Source organism: Camponotus vicinus, unplaced genomic scaffold (assembly GCF_025532165.1).
Source record: "Camponotus vicinus isolate PSW18456_S1 unplaced genomic scaffold, iyCamVici1.0 SCAF_11, whole genome shotgun sequence".
In the NCBI taxonomy this organism is placed as follows: domain Eukaryota; kingdom Metazoa; phylum Arthropoda; class Insecta; order Hymenoptera; family Formicidae; genus Camponotus; species Camponotus vicinus.
The window spans coordinates 5690456-5710860 of NW_028141947.1; the positions used below are offsets into that span (position 1 = coordinate 5690456).

Consider the following 20405-nt stretch of genomic DNA (forward strand, 5'->3'; position numbering starts at 1 on the left):
TATGCCGTTGTTGTACGCACCCGCGGTCACGTTACACTCTATACGGATAATATTCACGTTGAGAATGTTAATCGGCATGTTTGATTCGTACCATTTTCGCGGCTCGAGAATACGATTCGAGAATCCTAGCAGCGATCCAATGTTGACGGGTTTGGTAAAGTTTATTCTGTAGGCACATTTGATCTCGCTCCTCATTGTATTGTAATTAGCGCGGAGCACTATCGGATATTCATCATCATCTTCATAGTCATCGCCGTCAATGTGTTTCTCATCGCGATGTTTCCGTGAAATTGCATGTTTCAAAAATTCATGTATATTTTGCAACTCATACGATCCCTCGGGAATCGTAATTTCTTCGTCGTCTTTGCCAAAGTAAAATTTATTATTCGAGGAATTCACATTCGGTATCGTGTGATAAGTCTCAAAATCCGTTAGACCGAGCTCGTATTCGCCGTCGCTCAAATCTACGGTGGGAAAGAAGTTTGCCGTGAGAACGCTACTCTTCCCAGTCAACGTGAATGTCATAGACATGTCGACGAAACTGTTTAACGAATACTGAGTTAAATAGCGCAATATCTGTCTTTAAATTCACATGCATCGACCGTTCGAAGAAACTGCAAGCACAATTGTCCGCAGATGCTCTGATCGTAAGTTTGAACAGGTGTGTAATTGTACTGTATCTTCGTTACGTTTCGTCCGAGATATCGCACCAATTCATTCGGCGGTCGAAGATTGCCGAAACTGTCGAAATATATAGCGCGATTCCCCCTCTTTGCATACGCTACCCAATGAGTACCTGGTCCTTCGACGCTATCCAAATTTACGATGCCGCTCTCGTTTCGATATATACCACCGATCGGTAAAGAGTCGCGCATGAAAACATCTCTAAAATATGGAATGCGCATACGTTTTGCCAATTGTAGCAATTGTACGTTGGTAGTTGCGCCCTGCGACATTTTTAGCGTCTTTTTGACGTTTTTTTTTTCTCCTTGTTGAGGCTCCTCGTCCGTATTTGTAAGGAGCGAGATATAATCCGTGACCTTCCATGGCGCGATTGTGACGTAGCATCTCTTGCAACTGACGTTGCGCGGCTTTTCCGTCGTTCACCACTTTCGCTACACCAGCCGCTCCATCGATCAGGGATCCGAGCGCACCCAACATTGGTAGAATCGGCAATACACCGCCGCATTTCGCTACCGGAAGTATCCGTTTCTTCACCGTTTTTTTCTTCGTCTTCGTCTTCAGACCCATACCGAGCTTCGTCTTGGCTTTCATCGCTGCCCAGACAGTTGTGGCGGCGGCTCTCTCACCGAGAGTCGAATCTTTCGCAACGATGCGATTCCGCGCTTTCTCAGCGAGTATCCTATCCGCCGCGTGTCTCTCGGTGAGATCGTTGCTCCGAGAGTATGCTATATCGTGTTCGCGACACGCCGCGTCCAATGGGTTGACACCTCGATCGCCTCTGACTAATCGCTTTTGCAACCGCGTGCCTGGTCCGCAAAACTGATAGCCGGGAATATGGAATTCGATCGGAAGTGCGTTTATCGCGTGATTTAATAGGCCTCTACCTATTTTCGTTGACATTCGCCGCAATTCTTTATCAACGGCGCCGGACCGTCGATGTGCGTTTCCTGACACGGCTGATTGTAGTGTTCGTAACAGCGACGATACGTCTGAACCTCCGGATCCGCTTTTATGTGTTCCGGAAGTTTGTCCCACACGTAGTGGACGTAATCACCGCACGTTCTCAATAGAACTGCTTTCGACACAAATTGTAGCTGTTCGACGCTCAAATCGCGAATATCGGAAGGATTTGTTAGCAGGATGAACATTTTTTCTCTACTGAGCGACTCGTGATTTCGCGCACCTATAAATAGGCAGGCGTTCGATCCAATCAGCAGTGTTGAAAAAATGAGATTCGTACGACAACCTTTGACGATATGCGTGACAAATTGCGACGACAGATTACGATCAATGGAGGACAACGCGGAGATGCGCAGGCATGGTACGATGCTACCGACTACTATACGCGCGATCGTTTGCGGCCCCTCGAATTGTGGTAAAACCAACGTTCTGATAAGTCTACTGGAAAGTCCGCATGGTGTACGTTTCGAGAACGTGTACGTGTACTCGAAGTCGCTGCAACAGCCGAAATATCGATATCTGGAGAATTTGTTGACGCCGATTGACGAAATCGGTTATTTTACGTTCTCCAATAACAGTGACGTCATTCCACCGAGCGAGGCACGTCCAAACTCGATTTTCGTCTTCGATGACGTGGCGTGCGACAAGCAAAATACGATAAGAGAGTACTTCTCAATGGGTCGTCACTCGAACGTCGACTGCTTCTATCTCTGTCAGACGTACGCGAGAATACCAAAACATCTTATACGCGACAACGCGAACCTGCTGATCTTGTTTAAACAGGACGGTACCAACTTGAAACACGTGTACAACGATCACGTGAATACCGACATGTCGTACGGGGATTTCAGTGAATTATGTCGTACTTGTTGGCAACAAAAGTATGGATTCCTAGTGATAGATAAGGACAGCTCATTTACGAACGGGCGATACAGAAAAGGATTTAACGTGTTCGCGATACCGCAAAACGATTAGTCGCTGCCGACACACTCTGTCGACATGGCTGAAAACGATAATATTCGCGAGCGTGAAAAGATTGCGAGGGAGATTGAGAAAACGAGCGAATCGATCCGCAAGAAACATCGCGCTTTGAAGACCGGTAAGATCGACGACGATATCGCGGTCAAGACCCATTTTAGGCCTATTATCGAGCCACTACAAAAAATCGTCGACAACTCTAGCTTAATCGCGGTGAAAAACGAGCCGGAGTAACGCTGACGCTATAATTAAAACGTTACCCATCAAGCGGTACAAGGAGGAAGAGGAAGAGGAGGAGGAGGAGGAGGATACGACACCGAAAAAGAGACAACGATTGAAGGCGAATCGTTTATCGACACCGCATACATCGGATGAACCGCTGATAACCTCCACACCGTCCGCGACAACGAGAATCGTACAACCTACGATACCCGAATCACTCGCAATCGAAAATGTTTTCGAAACCACGGGCAACCCGCTCGAATCACCATCTGTTCGAAACATGTTACAAACGTTGGAAGGTCAAAAAATGTTACGAGAGCACTTCGGGCCACTGGCACAAAAGTACATGGGCGCTCTCCTTAGTGGCGATAAAAAAAACCAGATCGATCACGTGTACGGTGTCTATTTCGACGAGAATGAAATGTGGCTCGGTAACAAACGATTCGACATCGGCGCAGATGACTCTATAATCATAGACAAAGTGAGGTACATTGGTACACCTGGATTATACGAGTTGATCTTCAAGAGAATTCCCGATGATGACATATACACTGAGGACGATATGCAAAAATATAAGAGCATATTAATGGCGACGAGTGCGCATAAACGTCAATATGATGCGCAAGGTCAATTAAAGAGCAACAGGGGATACAAGTATAAACACATAATTGCACCGTTGATGTCGATCGAATTGAAAAAGAAAAAATGCGGTACGGGAGTATTCATGCCTCGCGCGATGACGCTAACCGACAATAAGATCGATTACGTGCACTGGGACGATCCCAACGAGCTAGTGGATCGTCTACGATTGCTCGACGCTTCGCGCCGAGCTGGCCACAACGCTCACGACAACGAGATCCTGTCGATTATAGAGGAACTTCGCGAAGTCGGCCTTATTATAAATTAAACGGTGTCTCGACGAAACTAATCAGTCGATCGACGTCACTCGCATCGAGAAAAAAATGCCCATCAACAAATTTGGATTATTCGAACAGAGAAATGAAGCAATTAGAACTAGCGATCATTGGGGTAAATCGGTGACAAGTTACTTGCGTCAAAACGCTCTGTGTCGCGTCGCTACGTACTATGACGCGAGGTCGCGCAAGATTCGCCGTGTAGCGCAACCTGAGGCTGATACCGATGCAGTCAACAAACTGTACGTGGAACAATGCGTTAAAACGTTGAAGAATCAGCAGAAAGAATCAGACGAGAAGCTGACTGCGTTCGAGAAGGATGTGCGAGCTTTGCAGACTGCGATAAACGAGCTTCGGCGTGCGATTAACACTAATTCAGAAACGGCTATCAACCTGTAATGAGCGGCTGTAGTGAACGGTTTAGGAACGGCTATTGTACAATTATTAAACATCTACAAAGGTTTATCGAACGGGTTGGGAACGGCTATCAAACAGCTAGAACGGTTATCGAACAGCTATGAGCATCTACAAAGGTTTATCGAACGGGTTGGGAACGGCTATCGAACAGCTATGAATGGCTATCGAACAGCTATGAACGGCTATCGAACGGCTATGAACGGCTATCGAACAGCTTTGAACGGCTATCGAACGGGCCAGGAACGTCTAGCAACGAATGATAAAACGCACGGTGATACTCGAGGCACACATCGTTTGATCGACGAATCGAAACAACGATGGATCGGCGATCGGGAATAACCGAGGAAGTGAAGAAACAACATAGTTTAGAGAAACGGCAGTTGGTGAACGAATTGCACGCGCCGGCGAGAACAAATTTTCCCCGAAGACACGTCATAGTGCGGGGATACGATGACCTGTGGCAAGCTGACATTGTCGAGATGCGTCCGTACTCTCGTTTCAACAGAGGTTACCACTACATACTCACAGTCATAGATGCGTTGAGCAAGCACGCGTGGGCCATACCACTCAAGAGTAAAGGTGGAAGCGAGACAGCTGACGCTATCGCCGAGATAATTCGAGATAGCAAAAGATGTCCGAAAAACTTACAGACTGATATGGGGAAGGAATTTTATAACGCTGACATGCAACGGCTCATGCGGAAACATGACATCAATCACTATTCTACATATTCGGTATTGAAGGCATCGATCGTTGAGCGATTCAATCGCACGCTGAAAAACGACATGTGGAAGATGTTTACGCTGAACGGATCTTACAAGTGGATCAGCGCGTTGCCGCGACTCGTATCGGATTACAACGCGCGCAAGCATCGAACGATCGGTATGCGACCCGTCGACGTTACTCCCGCGATCGCTGAAAGACTCTTGGCTACTGTGTACAACCATGTAAATATCGCGGGTCCGGCGAAATTCAAAGTAGGTGACTCGGTACGCGTTAGCAAGTACAAGACAGTTTTCGAGAAAGGTTACACGCCAAATTGGACAACCGAAGTGTTTAAAATTGCAAAAGTACAACATACTAATCCCGTAAGCTATCTACTGGAGGATTATCGCAAAAAATCTATTGCTGGAGCGTTCTACGAGTACGAGTTGCATCGCGCGAATTATCCGGACGTGTATCTCGTGGAGAAAATACTGCGTAGGAGGGGTAACGAGGTTTACGTGAAATGGTTGGGATTTGACAATTCGCACAATTCTTGGATACATAAGGACAATGTGATTTAATTCATACAAATTGTATTTATTTTTAAATTTAAGAAAAAATATGTACAACATATAAAAAATATACATGAAATATATAAAAATACAAAAATCTTTATTAATACATCCTTTCCAATAATCGTATATAATACAATATATGAAATACATATACATATGAGATACATATACAAAAATAATATCTGACATTATATCACATACTATATTACATTACATTATATATATTATATTATAAGGGTATCCTATAATGTCCCCATGGTAATGTGTCGGTCGAATCAGGTACGATATACCGCTTGTCATCGTACGGACTCAGAGCAATTTTCGTCTCGCGGACGGTATACACTTTGTGCAATTTCGATCTTATGCAAGATTGCTGTCGTGTCATTTCTATTTCGTCATTCAGACACCGCGTGTAATCGTCGAATGTTATCGTTCTCGCAACAACGTTACTTTTGACACCTTTAACCTTCTTCGTATCCTTTTTCCCGTCCACTCTCATCGCATACATTTTTGCTCTAAGCCCGACGAATTCGGTCATTATCGCGCCGTTATTTTCATCTTTCATTAAACCCGGTACTTTTTTATTCACGAGCGGTATACCGTACGCGTTATCAATTGGATAATCGCTCGTATCGAAACTAGCGATATCATGTTTCATATTTTCATAGACATCTTCGCACTCAATGTGGTATATAAGACTGTCTGTGTCGGTGTACATTACCCGGCATTTATCACGATATAGCGGTGACATGTACTCATGATGAAATTCGTACAAGCACGTTTTAGAAATGTCGAGTATGCACATGCCGACATAGATTGGTTTATAAAATTTCACTTCAAGTTTGCGTAATTCTATGGCAACCAAATTTTCCGAAAAGACGCTTCTACTATGAAAATTTGGTTTCGCTATCATTGCTTCTGCTCCGTATCGTCCGTCCCACTTTGTTAATAATTTTACATCGACACGATTACGCACATTTTCCATCGTCTTACCAAATACCGCGTTATTCATCAGTTTATATAAATTTTTTTCAAAATCATTTTTCGCGAGTGTTCTAAACTGTGTATTTAATTCGATATAACTGCGAAGCCACGGAGATTGTGTAAATTGTAATATGCGATGTATTTTTGTAACGCGAAGGTCGTGTCGCGTACATTGCTGTAGGTTACGGTAGTGTATCACGTAACGCTTCTTATCGTATAGCGTTGCGAGGAGTTTGTCTTGCCGCTTGCCGGGCGGCTTGTCGCGTGTCGGGCAAAACGGTAGGTCAATGTGCGTATCGTGAAGATGTTGCGGATACTCGAGATCGACTTCGAGGATATAACCCGTAGGCGAATCTAACGCGATCGATGCTACGTCAAAATTCGACACGTCGTCGACCCATCGAAAATCGGCATAGGGCAACGGTTGACACATTGCCCATCCGTACAAATTATTTACATCGAAATACATCAAGTACGACGATGGTTTCGATGGATCGTACGATTGTTGCATGTACTTGTTATTAGCGCGCGCGTATCTGTTGGAACACTGACTCAGACCACCGCGTATACCGCGTTCGATAAACATGACCATGTCGATGTCGGTAAGCAATTCGAATGTAATCTTTGTATGCTTTAACATGGCATCCCACGTGTATCCGGGAAGAGTATAATAATACGCGGGGTTGAGTCCGTAACTTTTGATGCAACTATCGCGAAAGTTTTCAAAAATATCGGCTAATAACAAGACGTCGATTTTCAGGTACAAATCGCTATACTCGTCTAGCGTTCGAATGGAGAATCGCGTCCAGATGTTCTCGGCGTGCGCGTAATCGCTCTCGGATATAGTTTCACCGGTCAAAGAACTGTAAAACGATTCGCGCGGTGGTAAACACGTATCTTGCAACCTATCTACAGAGTCGACGTATTCGTACGGAAAGACGCCTTTCCGTGTTAATAAACTGAAATTTTCTGCAGATAAATTTTGAAATTCTGATTTTAAAATTTTGAATTTGTCTTTGTCTAGATAAGATGCCAATTTGTCGAGACTTGCCGTAAGAAATTTGTACAAATCGATAAAACTTAATTTTATATAATTTTTCCAATTGTCTTGTGCAACTTTAACAGTTTTTGTAAACGATATATATTTTTCCTTGGTTATTGGAAGTAATTCGATTTCCCCTTCGAACGCTGTGGCTATATCCTCGATAATGAAATGCGCGTCGTAACCTGATAAATTGTGGAAGACTATCGGAATATATAATGATTCTTTGTAATTTAGATTGCAATTTGAGTGCGCGGGACCCCTATATCGTCCGGTCAAATGACAATGATCGCGTACGCGTGTATCGTCTTCTTGCGTAAACGGTTTTTCGCAAATATGGCAATGCGTTGCGCCGTGAAATTTTTCCCACTCGTTCGATGTTAAATTTACCATGGAGACATTTGTAGTCATTAAAATAGTCTTTACACGTAACACTAAATTTTTAAGTTCTTCGGCGAACCACGCGATACAATCAATACTGCGGCGAGAATGGTACGCGGATAACGAGTCGTCGAACGAACAATGCATATAATACGCTATACTAAATACCTTATGATGCTGATAATTTTTTTCTTCGTCAGTCTTTGTCAACGCACATTCCAAATCGGCATAGATCACAAATGGAAGCCGCTCTTTCCTCGTGTAGTTGTTGAACTCGAGCCACTTGTCCTTATCGCTCGGCAATCGGATAGCGCAGTCGTTTATTTTTCCGCAGTCTACCGTATGTGACTGCAACTTGTCCTCCGATCCGAAATAGTGCAAGCATCTGTAAAAGAATATTTAAATTAAAGATTTATGCAATGCATTATATTTTATAATTACATAAATTATTCAAATTATACATACCGATCACAGATATATCTTTGGCCGTTGTGTTTGCTCAGTTGCGAGCTCACGAGCCGGGATAAGTTCTTGATCCATGCGAAATGTCCGACGCTGTTACCGTCTTCCACATACAACAGGTTGACGTGTTTATCCCGTTTCTGCTCCGAAAGACGTATCGGGACAATGCTGTTTTCTTTCTCGATGCTGTACACGTTGATGGAGATATTGTTTATATGTTCAAACTTTTTTAGTTGGTTCAACGTCATCGGAAACTCAATATTTTGTACATTTAACGCCGTCGTATAGTGGGGATATGAAGATTCCCGATTTGTGTCTCTTTCAGCGGGGTATAGAGCGGCCACCACTGCCCACGCGAAACACGCATTGTCTCTAGATTGTACATTAATTACAGCTCTCTTCATCATAATTTCTCGCGGCAATTTAATATAACATCCCGCGCGCATAGGATTATACTTATTTATATTTACAGTTAAATTCTGTATTCGCGACAATGCCCAGCCACTATCGCGTTCCTGAAATTCTTCTAGCAATGCTAGAGTGGGCTCGATAACGCTGCGCTCGTACCACTCGTGTAAATCAGACGTGCGAAAGAGTTCACAGTTTCTCGTATTGATACTTTTATTCGCACGCTTATCACCCGACACAAATTCACCGTTGAATATAGTGTTCAATTTTACACTGTTGTATCTTCTTATAACGTCTTGCACTTGCTCGAGCACGATATCTTTGGCGTCCTCGAGAAATTGACGAGGTTCGATATGGTTTGCGTTAATCACAGCACCGGTTAGAATACGGTTATCGAACGCGGTATCAATCTCGCGCCACACAAGTTCATTTTGATGCGCGCTACATCCGGCACCCGCGTTATTGTCGCCACTGTAATTACCACCACTGGGCATAAACTGTCTCTGCAATCGAGTCTTTGCACCTTCGAGTCGCGCGATTCGAGCAATCAGCGATTGTCGATTCCCGATCGATAATCGCGGTCGTTTGATCCGACTTTGCTCTTCCAGCGACTCGATGTACTCGTTGCATCGTTGTAGCCATGCAAAATATTCACCCAAGGTGGCAATTTGGCGGGACCGCTCCACCAGGTCGCATTCAGTCTGCTCGACGTTTTCCATTTCTTCACAGAGTGCAAATTGGGCACATATTGCACGGAAATCTTATATACAACGGCTCGCTACAACTTGAACAGAATCGGCCATCCATCGCATCAAGTGTCTCAATTTTATGCTTTCGAACAGCATACATCATTTGGCTATCCACGCCTTGCAATGCAATCATACACGAAGGACATACAGCTAAAGCACCATCCGTGGAATAATAAAAGTATATGATACAAAATTTTGTACTACGTGCGTTTAAAGCATTAATTTCCGCAACAGACACTATTTTCTCTCTGAATTCCGTGGAGTTCTCACTGCAGTCACTAATGCAATCACTGTCAGATGACAACGCGTGATCTTCGTCTTCCATTTTTATATTATCACACAACACTGACAGAACACTACTTTCTGACAGAACACTATAATTTTTGACTATACTTTTGCTATACCGTCGTGTCGATGCGCTTTCAAATCACGTACTATGATCTGATGCGCTTCGATCCTTCTTATATTCAACCAACAAACTTTCAGAGATTGTTGAAGGCACAAAAGAAAAAAATTTTTGTAACTGAACCTAGGGTTGAAAATGTGTTGTTATCTCGCTATGATTCACAGATTGCTCGAAAACGTCGGACCCCGAAATATCTCAAAAATGTGTTGTTATCTACGTATTTCCATCCGCCCAATCCTTCAAAGAATACTTCTATTTATATTGTGTATGTTAAAAAAATATAATGAAGAGGACTCTGCTGCACTAGAGTATCATTTCTTTCGTTGCTCTTCTGTGTTTCGGTAGTCTTGTGCAATGGCTGAAGAAAACGTAATTATCATCGACGACGATACGGATGATGATTACGATTATTGGATGGATCCAGTTGTGGCGGAGCGGATGGAGATAGAGAGAGAGGAGAGAGAGAGGAGAGAGATGGAAGATGATGGATCTGATATAGAACCCTTGGCGAAGGACAGTGATTATGATAGTGACAATAGTGTCGATATTCTTGATGAACGGTTACAAAAGAAACAGCGAGATTTAAGCATATCTGAAATAATGACATACAACCAAGCAACAAAGATATGTTGCATTTCATATTACTACATGGAAAATGGATCAAAATTTTGTATCGAATGCTTTCTAGAAGCACCGGATCAGTATGAAGAAACTAGTGCTGTTCGAGAACATAGAACCATAGCTTATGTTCATTTGGAAAATATGTCATGCAAAGAGTGCAGAAGATCTTTGAATCAAATATTGGCCTGCAACATGTGCCCTATTTGCACAAATTAAAATAGATGATGGATAACATTGTAAGTATCTTAATTTATTATATATCAAAAGTATTTTAAAATAAATTATTAAAATAATTTAAACTAATGAAATGCGTATGTTTTCTTCTGTTTTCAGAAACGGCTTCCCCAACATAGCCCGACGGTCTATTTTATATATTATTATTATTATTTTTTTATATTGTATACTTTTTATTAAACATACACATTTAAATAAATTATATATATTTTTTTAATTGTAACAAAATCATGACGTAATTTCTTCGCACGCATTTCCATCCACCCAATCCTTCAAAGAATACTTCTATTTATATTGTTTGTTAACTGGTAATATTGTATAATATCTCAAAAATGTGTTGTTCTCGCTATGATTCACAGATTGCTCGAAAACGTCGGACCCCGAAATATCTCAAAATATAAGTTTATGACTAATATTGTATACTTGCGATAATACAGAGAGAAAGAGAGATAAAAGGGATAAAGAGATAGATAGAGGGATAGAAGGATAGAGAGGGAGAGAGAGAGAGGGATAGAAATATAAAGGGATAAAGAGAGAACGAGAGAGAGGGAGGAATAGAGAGAGACCCAAAATCTTCTTCATAGGAATACCGCCATTTTTGTTTATACGTGCGTCCCCCGCCCCGCAGCCCCCGCGCCACCGAAATTCCCTCCGTCCCGTGTGACGTCATCCCCCCTCCATCCTGCGTGACGTCATTCCCCCGCGCCGCTGAGATCCCCTCGCCCCTCACCCCCCTGAGATCCCTGCGTTAGAACTCTCCTAGTGCTAACTACTGTCGCAATCGAAAGCTTGTACTCATATTATATCATAAAAGTGCCGTTAGATTTTTTCTTAAGATCTTAGTTTCTGAAATATCTTAATCGAAAGTTTATATGATGTGAAATTCCGGATAAGCTACTTGGTAGCGCCGCGTCGAGAGCAGTGACTCTCAATGCTCGGTGATTTAATAGGCCTCTACCTATTTTCGTTGACATTCGCCGCAATTCTTTATCAACGGCGCCGGACCGTCGATGTGCGTTTCCTGACACGGCTGATTGTAGTGTTCGTAACAGCGACGATACGTCTGAACCTCCGGATCCGCTTTTATGTGTTCCGGAAGTTTGTCCCACACGTAGTGGACGTAATCACCGCACGTTCTCAATAGAACTGCTTTCGACACAAATTGTAGCTGTTCGACGCTCAAATCGCGAATATCGGAAGGATTTGTTAGCAGGATGAACATTTTTTCTCTACTGAGCGACTCGTGATTTCGCGCACCTATAAATAGGCAGGCGTTCGATCCAATCAGCAGTGTTGAAAAAATGAGATTCGTACGACAACCTTTGACGATATGCGTGACAAATTGCGACGACAGATTACGATCAATGGAGGACAACGCGGAGATGCGCAGGCATGGTACGATGCTACCGACTACTATACGCGCGATCGTTTGCGGCCCCTCGAATTGTGGTAAAACCAACGTTCTGATAAGTCTACTGGAAAGTCCGCATGGTGTACGTTTCGAGAACGTGTACGTGTACTCGAAGTCGCTGCAACAGCCGAAATATCGATATCTGGAGAATTTGTTGACGCCGATTGACGAAATCGGTTATTTTACGTTCTCCAATAACAGTGACGTCATTCCACCGAGCGAGGCACGTCCAAACTCGATTTTCGTCTTCGATGACGTGGCGTGCGACAAGCAAAATACGATAAGAGAGTACTTCTCAATGGGTCGTCACTCGAACGTCGACTGCTTCTATCTCTGTCAGACGTACGCGAGAATACCAAAACATCTTATACGCGACAACGCGAACCTGCTGATCTTGTTTAAACAGGACGGTACCAACTTGAAACACGTGTACAACGATCACGTGAATACCGACATGTCGTACGGGGATTTCAGTGAATTATGTCGTACTTGTTGGCAACAAAAGTATGGATTCCTAGTGATAGATAAGGACAGCTCATTTACGAACGGGCGATACAGAAAAGGATTTAACGTGTTCGCGATACCGCAAAACGATTAGTCGCTGCCGACACACTCTGTCGACATGGCTGAAAACGATAATATTCGCGAGCGTGAAAAGATTGCGAGGGAGATTGAGAAAACGAGCGAATCGATCCGCAAGAAACATCGCGCTTTGAAGACCGGTAAGATCGACGACGATATCGCGGTCAAGACCCATTTTAGGCCTATTATCGAGCCACTACAAAAAATCGTCGACAACTCTAGCTTAATCGCGGTGAAAAACGAGCCGGAGTAACGCTGACGCTATAATTAAAACGTTACCCATCAAGCGGTACAAGGAGGAAGAGGAAGAGGAGGAGGAGGAGGAGGATACGACACCGAAAAAGAGACAACGATTGAAGGCGAATCGTTTATCGACACCGCATACATCGGATGAACCGCTGATAACCTCCACACCGTCCGCGACAACGAGAATCGTACAACCTACGATACCCGAATCACTCGCAATCGAAAATGTTTTCGAAACCACGGGCAACCCGCTCGAATCACCATCTGTTCGAAACATGTTACAAACGTTGGAAGGTCAAAAAATGTTACGAGAGCACTTCGGGCCACTGGCACAAAAGTACATGGGCGCTCTCCTTAGTGGCGATAAAAAAAACCAGATCGATCACGTGTACGGTGTCTATTTCGACGAGAATGAAATGTGGCTCGGTAACAAACGATTCGACATCGGCGCAGATGACTCTATAATCATAGACAAAGTGAGGTACATTGGTACACCTGGATTATACGAGTTGATCTTCAAGAGAATTCCCGATGATGACATATACACTGAGGACGATATGCAAAAATATAAGAGCATATTAATGGCGACGAGTGCGCATAAACGTCAATATGATGCGCAAGGTCAATTAAAGAGCAACAGGGGATACAAGTATAAACACATAATTGCACCGTTGATGTCGATCGAATTGAAAAAGAAAAAATGCGGTACGGGAGTATTCATGCCTCGCGCGATGACGCTAACCGACAATAAGATCGATTACGTGCACTGGGACGATCCCAACGAGCTAGTGGATCGTCTACGATTGCTCAACGCTTCGCGCCGAGCTGGCCACAACGCTCACGACAACGAGATCCTGTCGATTATAGAGGAACTTCGCGAAGTCGGCCTTATTATAAATTAAACGGTGTCTCGACGAAACTAATCAGTCGATCGACGTCACTCGCATCGAGAAAAAAATGCCCATCAACAAATTTGGATTATTCGAACAGAGAAATGAAGCAATTAGAACTAGCGATCATTGGGGTAAATCGGTGACAAGTTACTTGCGTCAAAACGCTCTGTGTCGCGTCGCTACGTACTATGACGCGAGGTCGCGCAAGATTCGCCGTGTAGCGCAACCTGAGGCTGATACCGATGCAGTCAACAAACTGTACGTGGAACAATGCGTTAAAACGTTGAAGAATCAGCAGAAAGAATCAGACGAGAAGCTGACTGCGTTCGAGAAGGATGTGCGAGCTTTGCAGACTGCGATAAACGAGCTTCGGCGTGCGATTAACACTAATTCAGAAACGGCTATCAACCTGTAATGAGCGGCTGTAGTGAACGGTTTAGGAACGGCTATTGTACAATTATTAAACATCTACAAAGGTTTATCGAACGGGTTGGGAACGGCTATCAAACAGCTAGAACGGTTATCGAACAGCTATGAGCATCTACAAAGGTTTATCGAACGGGTTGGGAACGGCTATCGAACAGCTATGAATGGCTATCGAACAGCTATGAACGGCTATCGAACGGCTATGAACGGCTATCGAACAGCTTTGAACGGCTATCGAACGGGCCAGGAACGTCTAGCAACGAATGATAAAACGCACGGTGATACTCGAGGCACACATCGTTTGATCGACGAATCGAAACAACGATGGATCGGCGATCGGGAATAACCGAGGAAGTGAAGAAACAACATAGTTTAGAGAAACGGCAGTTGGTGAACGAATTGCACGCGCCGGCGAGAACAAATTTTCCCCGAAGACACGTCATAGTGCGGGGATACGATGACCTGTGGCAAGCTGACATTGTCGAGATGCGTCCGTACTCTCGTTTCAACAGAGGTTACCACTACATACTCACAGTCATAGATGCGTTGAGCAAGCACGCGTGGGCCATACCACTCAAGAGTAAAGGTGGAAGCGAGACAGCTGACGCTATCGCCGAGATAATTCGAGATAGCAAAAGATGTCCGAAAAACTTACAGACTGATATGGGGAAGGAATTTTATAACGCTGACATGCAACGGCTCATGCGGAAACATGACATCAATCACTATTCTACATATTCGGTATTGAAGGCATCGATCGTTGAGCGATTCAATCGCACGCTGAAAAACGACATGTGGAAGATGTTTACGCTGAACGGATCTTACAAGTGGATCAGCGCGTTGCCGCGACTCGTATCGGATTACAACGCGCGCAAGCATCGAACGATCGGTATGCGACCCGTCGACGTTACTCCCGCGATCGCTGAAAGACTCTTGGCTACTGTGTACAACCATGTAAATATCGCGGGTCCGGCGAAATTCAAAGTAGGTGACTCGGTACGCGTTAGCAAGTACAAGACAGTTTTCGAGAAAGGTTACACGCCAAATTGGACAACCGAAGTGTTTAAAATTGCAAAAGTACAACATACTAATCCCGTAAGCTATCTACTGGAGGATTATCGCAAAAAATCTATTGCTGGAGCGTTCTACGAGTACGAGTTGCATCGCGCGAATTATCCGGACGTGTATCTCGTGGAGAAAATACTGCGTAGGAGGGGTAACGAGGTTTACGTGAAATGGTTGGGATTTGACAATTCGCACAATTCTTGGATACATAAGGACAATGTGATTTAATTCATACAAATTGTATTTATTTTTAAATTTAAGAAAAAATATGTACAACATATAAAAAATATACATGAAATATATAAAAATACAAAAATCTTTATTAATACATCCTTTCCAATAATCGTATATAATACAATATATGAAATACATATACATATGAGATACATATACAAAAATAATATCTGACATTATATCACATACTATATTACATTACATTATATATATTATATTATAAGGGTATCCTATAATGTCCCCATGGTAATGTGTCGGTCGAATCAGGTACGATATACCGCTTGTCATCGTACGGACTCAGAGCAATTTTCGTCTCGCGGACGGTATACACTTTGTGCAATTTCGATCTTATGCAAGATTGCTGTCGTGTCATTTCTATTTCGTCATTCAGACACCGCGTGTAATCGTCGAATGTTATCGTTCTCGCAACAACGTTACTTTTGACACCTTTAACCTTCTTCGTATCCTTTTTCCCGTCCACTCTCATCGCATACATTTTTGCTCTAAGCCCGACGAATTCGGTCATTATCGCGCCGTTATTTTCATCTTTCATTAAACCCGGTACTTTTTTATTCACGAGCGGTATACCGTACGCGTTATCAATTGGATAATCGCTCGTATCGAAACTAGCGATATCATGTTTCATATTTTCATAGACATCTTCGCACTCAATGTGGTATATAAGACTGTCTGTGTCGGTGTACATTACCCGGCATTTATCACGATATAGCGGTGACATGTACTCATGATGAAATTCGTACAAGCACGTTTTAGAAATGTCGAGTATGCACATGCCGACATAGATTGGTTTATAAAATTTCACTTCAAGTTTGCGTAATTCTATGGCAACCAAATTTTCCGAAAAGACGCTTCTACTATGAAAATTTGGTTTCGCTATCATTGCTTCTGCTCCGTATCGTCCGTCCCACTTTGTTAATAATTTTACATCGACACGATTACGCACATTTTCCATCGTCTTACCAAATACCGCGTTATTCATCAGTTTATATAAATTTTTTTCAAAATCATTTTTCGCGAGTGTTCTAAACTGTGTATTTAATTCGATATAACTGCGAAGCCACGGAGATTGTGTAAATTGTAATATGCGATGTATTTTTGTAACGCGAAGGTCGTGTCGCGTACATTGCTGTAGGTTACGGTAGTGTATCACGTAACGCTTCTTATCGTATAGCGTTGCGAGGAGTTTGTCTTGCCGCTTGCCGGGCGGCTTGTCGCGTGTCGGGCAAAACGGTAGGTCAATGTGCGTATCGTGAAGATGTTGCGGATACTCGAGATCGACTTCGAGGATATAACCCGTAGGCGAATCTAACGCGATCGATGCTACGTCAAAATTCGACACGTCGTCGACCCATCGAAAATCGGCATAGGGCAACGGTTGACACATTGCCCATCCGTACAAATTATTTACATCGAAATACATCAAGTACGACGATGGTTTCGATGGATCGTACGATTGTTGCATGTACTTGTTATTAGCGCGCGCGTATCTGTTGGAACACTGACTCAGACCACCGCGTATACCGCGTTCGATAAACATGACCATGTCGATGTCGGTAAGCAATTCGAATGTAATCTTTGTATGCTTTAACATGGCATCCCACGTGTATCCGGGAAGAGTATAATAATACGCGGGGTTGAGTCCGTAACTTTTGATGCAACTATCGCGAAAGTTTTCAAAAATATCGGCTAATAACAAGACGTCGATTTTCAGGTACAAATCGCTATACTCGTCTAGCGTTCGAATGGAGAATCGCGTCCAGATGTTTTCGGCGTGCGCGTAATCGCTCTCGGATATAGTTTCACCGGTCAAAGAACTGTAAAACGATTCGCGCGGTGGTAAACACGTATCTTGCAACCTATCTACAGAGTCGACGTATTCGTACGGAAAGACGCCTTTCCGTGTTAATAAACTGAAATTTTCTGCAGATAAATTTTGAAATTCTGATTTTAAAATTTTGAATTTGTCTTTGTCTAGATAAGATGCCAATTTGTCGAGACTTGCCGTAAGAAATTTGTACAAATCGATAAAACTTAATTTTATATAATTTTTCCAATTGTCTTGTGCAACTTTAACAGTTTTTGTAAACGATATATATTTTTTCTTGGTTATTGGAAGTAATTCGATTTCCCCTTCGAACGCTGTGGCTATATCCTCGATAATGAAATGCGCGTCGTAACCTGATAAATTGTGGAAGACTATCGGAATATATAATGATTCTTTGTAATTTAGATTGCAATTTGAGTGCGCGGGACCCCTATATCGTCCGGTCAAATGACAATGATCGCGTACGCGTGTATCGTCTTCTTGCGTAAACGGTTTTTCGCAAATATGGCAATGCGTTGCGCCGTGAAATTTTTCCCACTCGTTCGATGTTAAATTTACCATGGAGACATTTGTAGTCATTAAAATAGTCTTTACACGTAACACTAAATTTTTAAGTTCTTCGGCGAACCACGCGATACAATCAATACTGCGGCGAGAATGGTACGCGGATAACGAGTCGTCGAACGAACAATGCATATAATACGCTATACTAAATACCTTATGATGCTGATAATTTTTTTCTTCGTCAGTCTTTGTCAACGCACATTCCAAATCGGCATAGATCACAAATGGAAGCCGCTCTTTCCTCGTGTAGTTGTTGAACTCGAGCCACTTGTCCTTATCGCTCGGCAATCGGATAGCGCAGTCGTTTATTTTTCCGCAGTCTACCGTATGTGACTGCAACTTGTCCTCCGATCCGAAATAGTGCAAGCATCTGTAAAAGAATATTTAAATTAAAGATTTATGCAATGCATTATATTTTATAATTACATAAATTATTCAAATTATACATACCGATCACAGATATATCTTTGGCCGTTGTGTTTGCTCAGTTGCGAGCTCACGAGCCGGGATAAGTTCTTGATCCATGCGAAATGTCCGACGCTGTTACCGTCTTCCACATACAACAGGTTGACGTGTTTATCCCGTTTCTGCTCCGAAAGACGTATCGGGACAATGCTGTTTTCTTTCTCGATGCTGTACACGTTGATGGAGATATTGTTTATATGTTCAAACTTTTTTAGTTGGTTCAACGTCATCGGAAACTCAATATTTTGTACATTTAACGCCGTCGTATAGTGGGGATATGAAGATTCCCGATTTGTGTCTCTTTCAGCGGGGTATAGAGCGGCCACCACTGCCCACGCGAAACACGCATTGTCTCTAGATTGTACATTAATTACAGCTCTCTTCATCATAATTTCTCGCGGCAATTTAATATAACATCCCGCGCGCATAGGATTATACTTATTTATATTTACAGTTAAATTCTGTATTCGCGACAATGCCCAGCCACTATCGCGTTCCTGAAATTCTTCTAGCAATGCTAGAGTGGGCTCGATAACGCTGCGCTCGTACCACTCGTGTAAATCAGACGTGCGAAAGAGTTCACAGTTTCTCGTATTGATACTTTTATTCGCACGCTTATCACCCGACACAAATTCACCGTTGAATATAGTGTTCAATTTTACACTGTTGTATCTTCTTATAACGTCTTGCACTTGCTCGAGCACGATATCTTTGGCGTCCTCGAGAAATTGACGAGGTTCGATATGGTTTGCGTTAATCACAGCACCGGTTAGAATACGGTTATCGAACGCGGTATCAATCTCGCGCCACACAAGTTCATTTTGATGCGCGCTACATCCGGCACCCGCGTTATTGTCGCCACTGTAATTACCACCACTGGGCATAAACTGTCTCTGCAATCGAGTCTTTGCACCTTCGAGTCGCGCGATTCGAGCAATCAGCGATTGTCGATTCCCGATCGATAATCGCGGTCGTTTGATCCGACTTTGCTCTTCCAGCGACTCGATGTACTCGTTGCATCGTTGTAGCCATGCAAAATATTCACCCAAGGTGGCAATTTGGCGGGACCGCTCCACCAGGTCGCATTCAGTCTGCTCGACGTTTTCCATTTCTTCACAGAGTGCAAATTGGGCACATATTGCACGGAAATCTTATATACAACGGCTCGCTACAACTTGAACAGAATCGGCCATCCATCGCATCAAGTGTCTCAATTTTATGCTTTCGAACAGCATACATCATTTGGCTATCCACGCCTTGCAATGCAATCATACACGAAGGACATACAGCTAAAGCACCATCCGTGGAATAATAAAAGTATATGATACAAAATTTTGTACTACGTGCGTTTAAAGCATTAATTTCCGCAACAGACACTATTTTCTCTCTGAATTCCGTGGAGTTCTCACTGCAGTCACTAATGCAATCACTGTCAGATGACAACGCGTGATCTTCGTCTTCCATTTTTATATTATCACACAACACTGACAGAACACTACTTTCTGACAGAACACTATAATTTTTGACTATACTTTTGCTATACCGTCGTGTCGATGCGCTTTCAAATCACGTACTATGATCTGATGCGCTTCGATCCTTCTTATATTCAACCAACAAACTTTCAGAGATTGTTGAAGGCACAAAAGAAAAAAATTTTTGTAACTGAATCTAGGGTTGAAAATGTGTTGTTATCTCGCTATGATTCACAGATTGCTCGAAAACGTCGGACCCCGAAATATCTCAAAAATGTGTTGTTATCTACGTATTTCCATCCGCCCAATCCTTCAAAGAATACTTCTATTTATATTGTGTATGTTAAAAAAATATAATGAAGAGGACTCTGCTGCACTAGAGTATCATTTCTTTCGTTGCTCTTCTGTGTTTCGGTAGTCTTGTGCAATGGCTGAAGAAAACGTAATTATCATCGACGA

The 20405-nt window shown here is 43.0% G+C and overlaps 3 protein-coding genes and 1 pseudogene across 3 annotated transcripts; 2 read left to right on the forward strand and 2 right to left on the reverse strand.

Moving 5' to 3' along the window:
* Positions 1-20405, forward strand: part of LOC145961982 (uncharacterized) — a 357225-nt pseudogene that overhangs the window by 55389 nt on the left and 281431 nt on the right.
* Positions 3059-3752, forward strand: LOC145961624 (uncharacterized). Its single transcript, XM_083082048.1, has one exon. The coding sequence runs from the start codon at positions 3125-3127 to the stop codon at positions 3749-3751; it is 627 nt and encodes a 208-aa protein (XP_082938174.1). The 5' UTR covers positions 3059-3124; the 3' UTR covers position 3752.
* LOC145961625 (uncharacterized) lies at positions 5087-7103 on the reverse strand. Its single transcript, XM_083082049.1, has one exon. It carries the CDS (start codon positions 7077-7079, stop codon positions 5685-5687), a length of 1395 nt encoding a protein of 464 aa, XP_082938175.1. The 5' UTR covers positions 7080-7103; the 3' UTR covers positions 5087-5684.
* LOC145961654 (uncharacterized) lies at positions 15219-17235 on the reverse strand. The gene has a single exon (XM_083082086.1). It carries the CDS (start codon positions 17209-17211, stop codon positions 15817-15819), a length of 1395 nt encoding a protein of 464 aa, XP_082938212.1. The 5' UTR covers positions 17212-17235; the 3' UTR covers positions 15219-15816.

Bases quoted from the DNA above. Each gene is read 5' to 3' on its own strand.
- LOC145961624 (XM_083082048.1), top strand. From the start codon at position 3,125: ATGTTACAAACGTTGGAAGGTCAAAAAATGTTACGAGAGCACTTCGGG.
- LOC145961625 (XM_083082049.1), bottom strand. From the start codon at position 7,079: ATGTTAAAGCATACAAAGATTACATTCGAATTGCTTACCGACATCGAC.
- LOC145961654 (XM_083082086.1), bottom strand. From the start codon at position 17,211: ATGTTAAAGCATACAAAGATTACATTCGAATTGCTTACCGACATCGAC.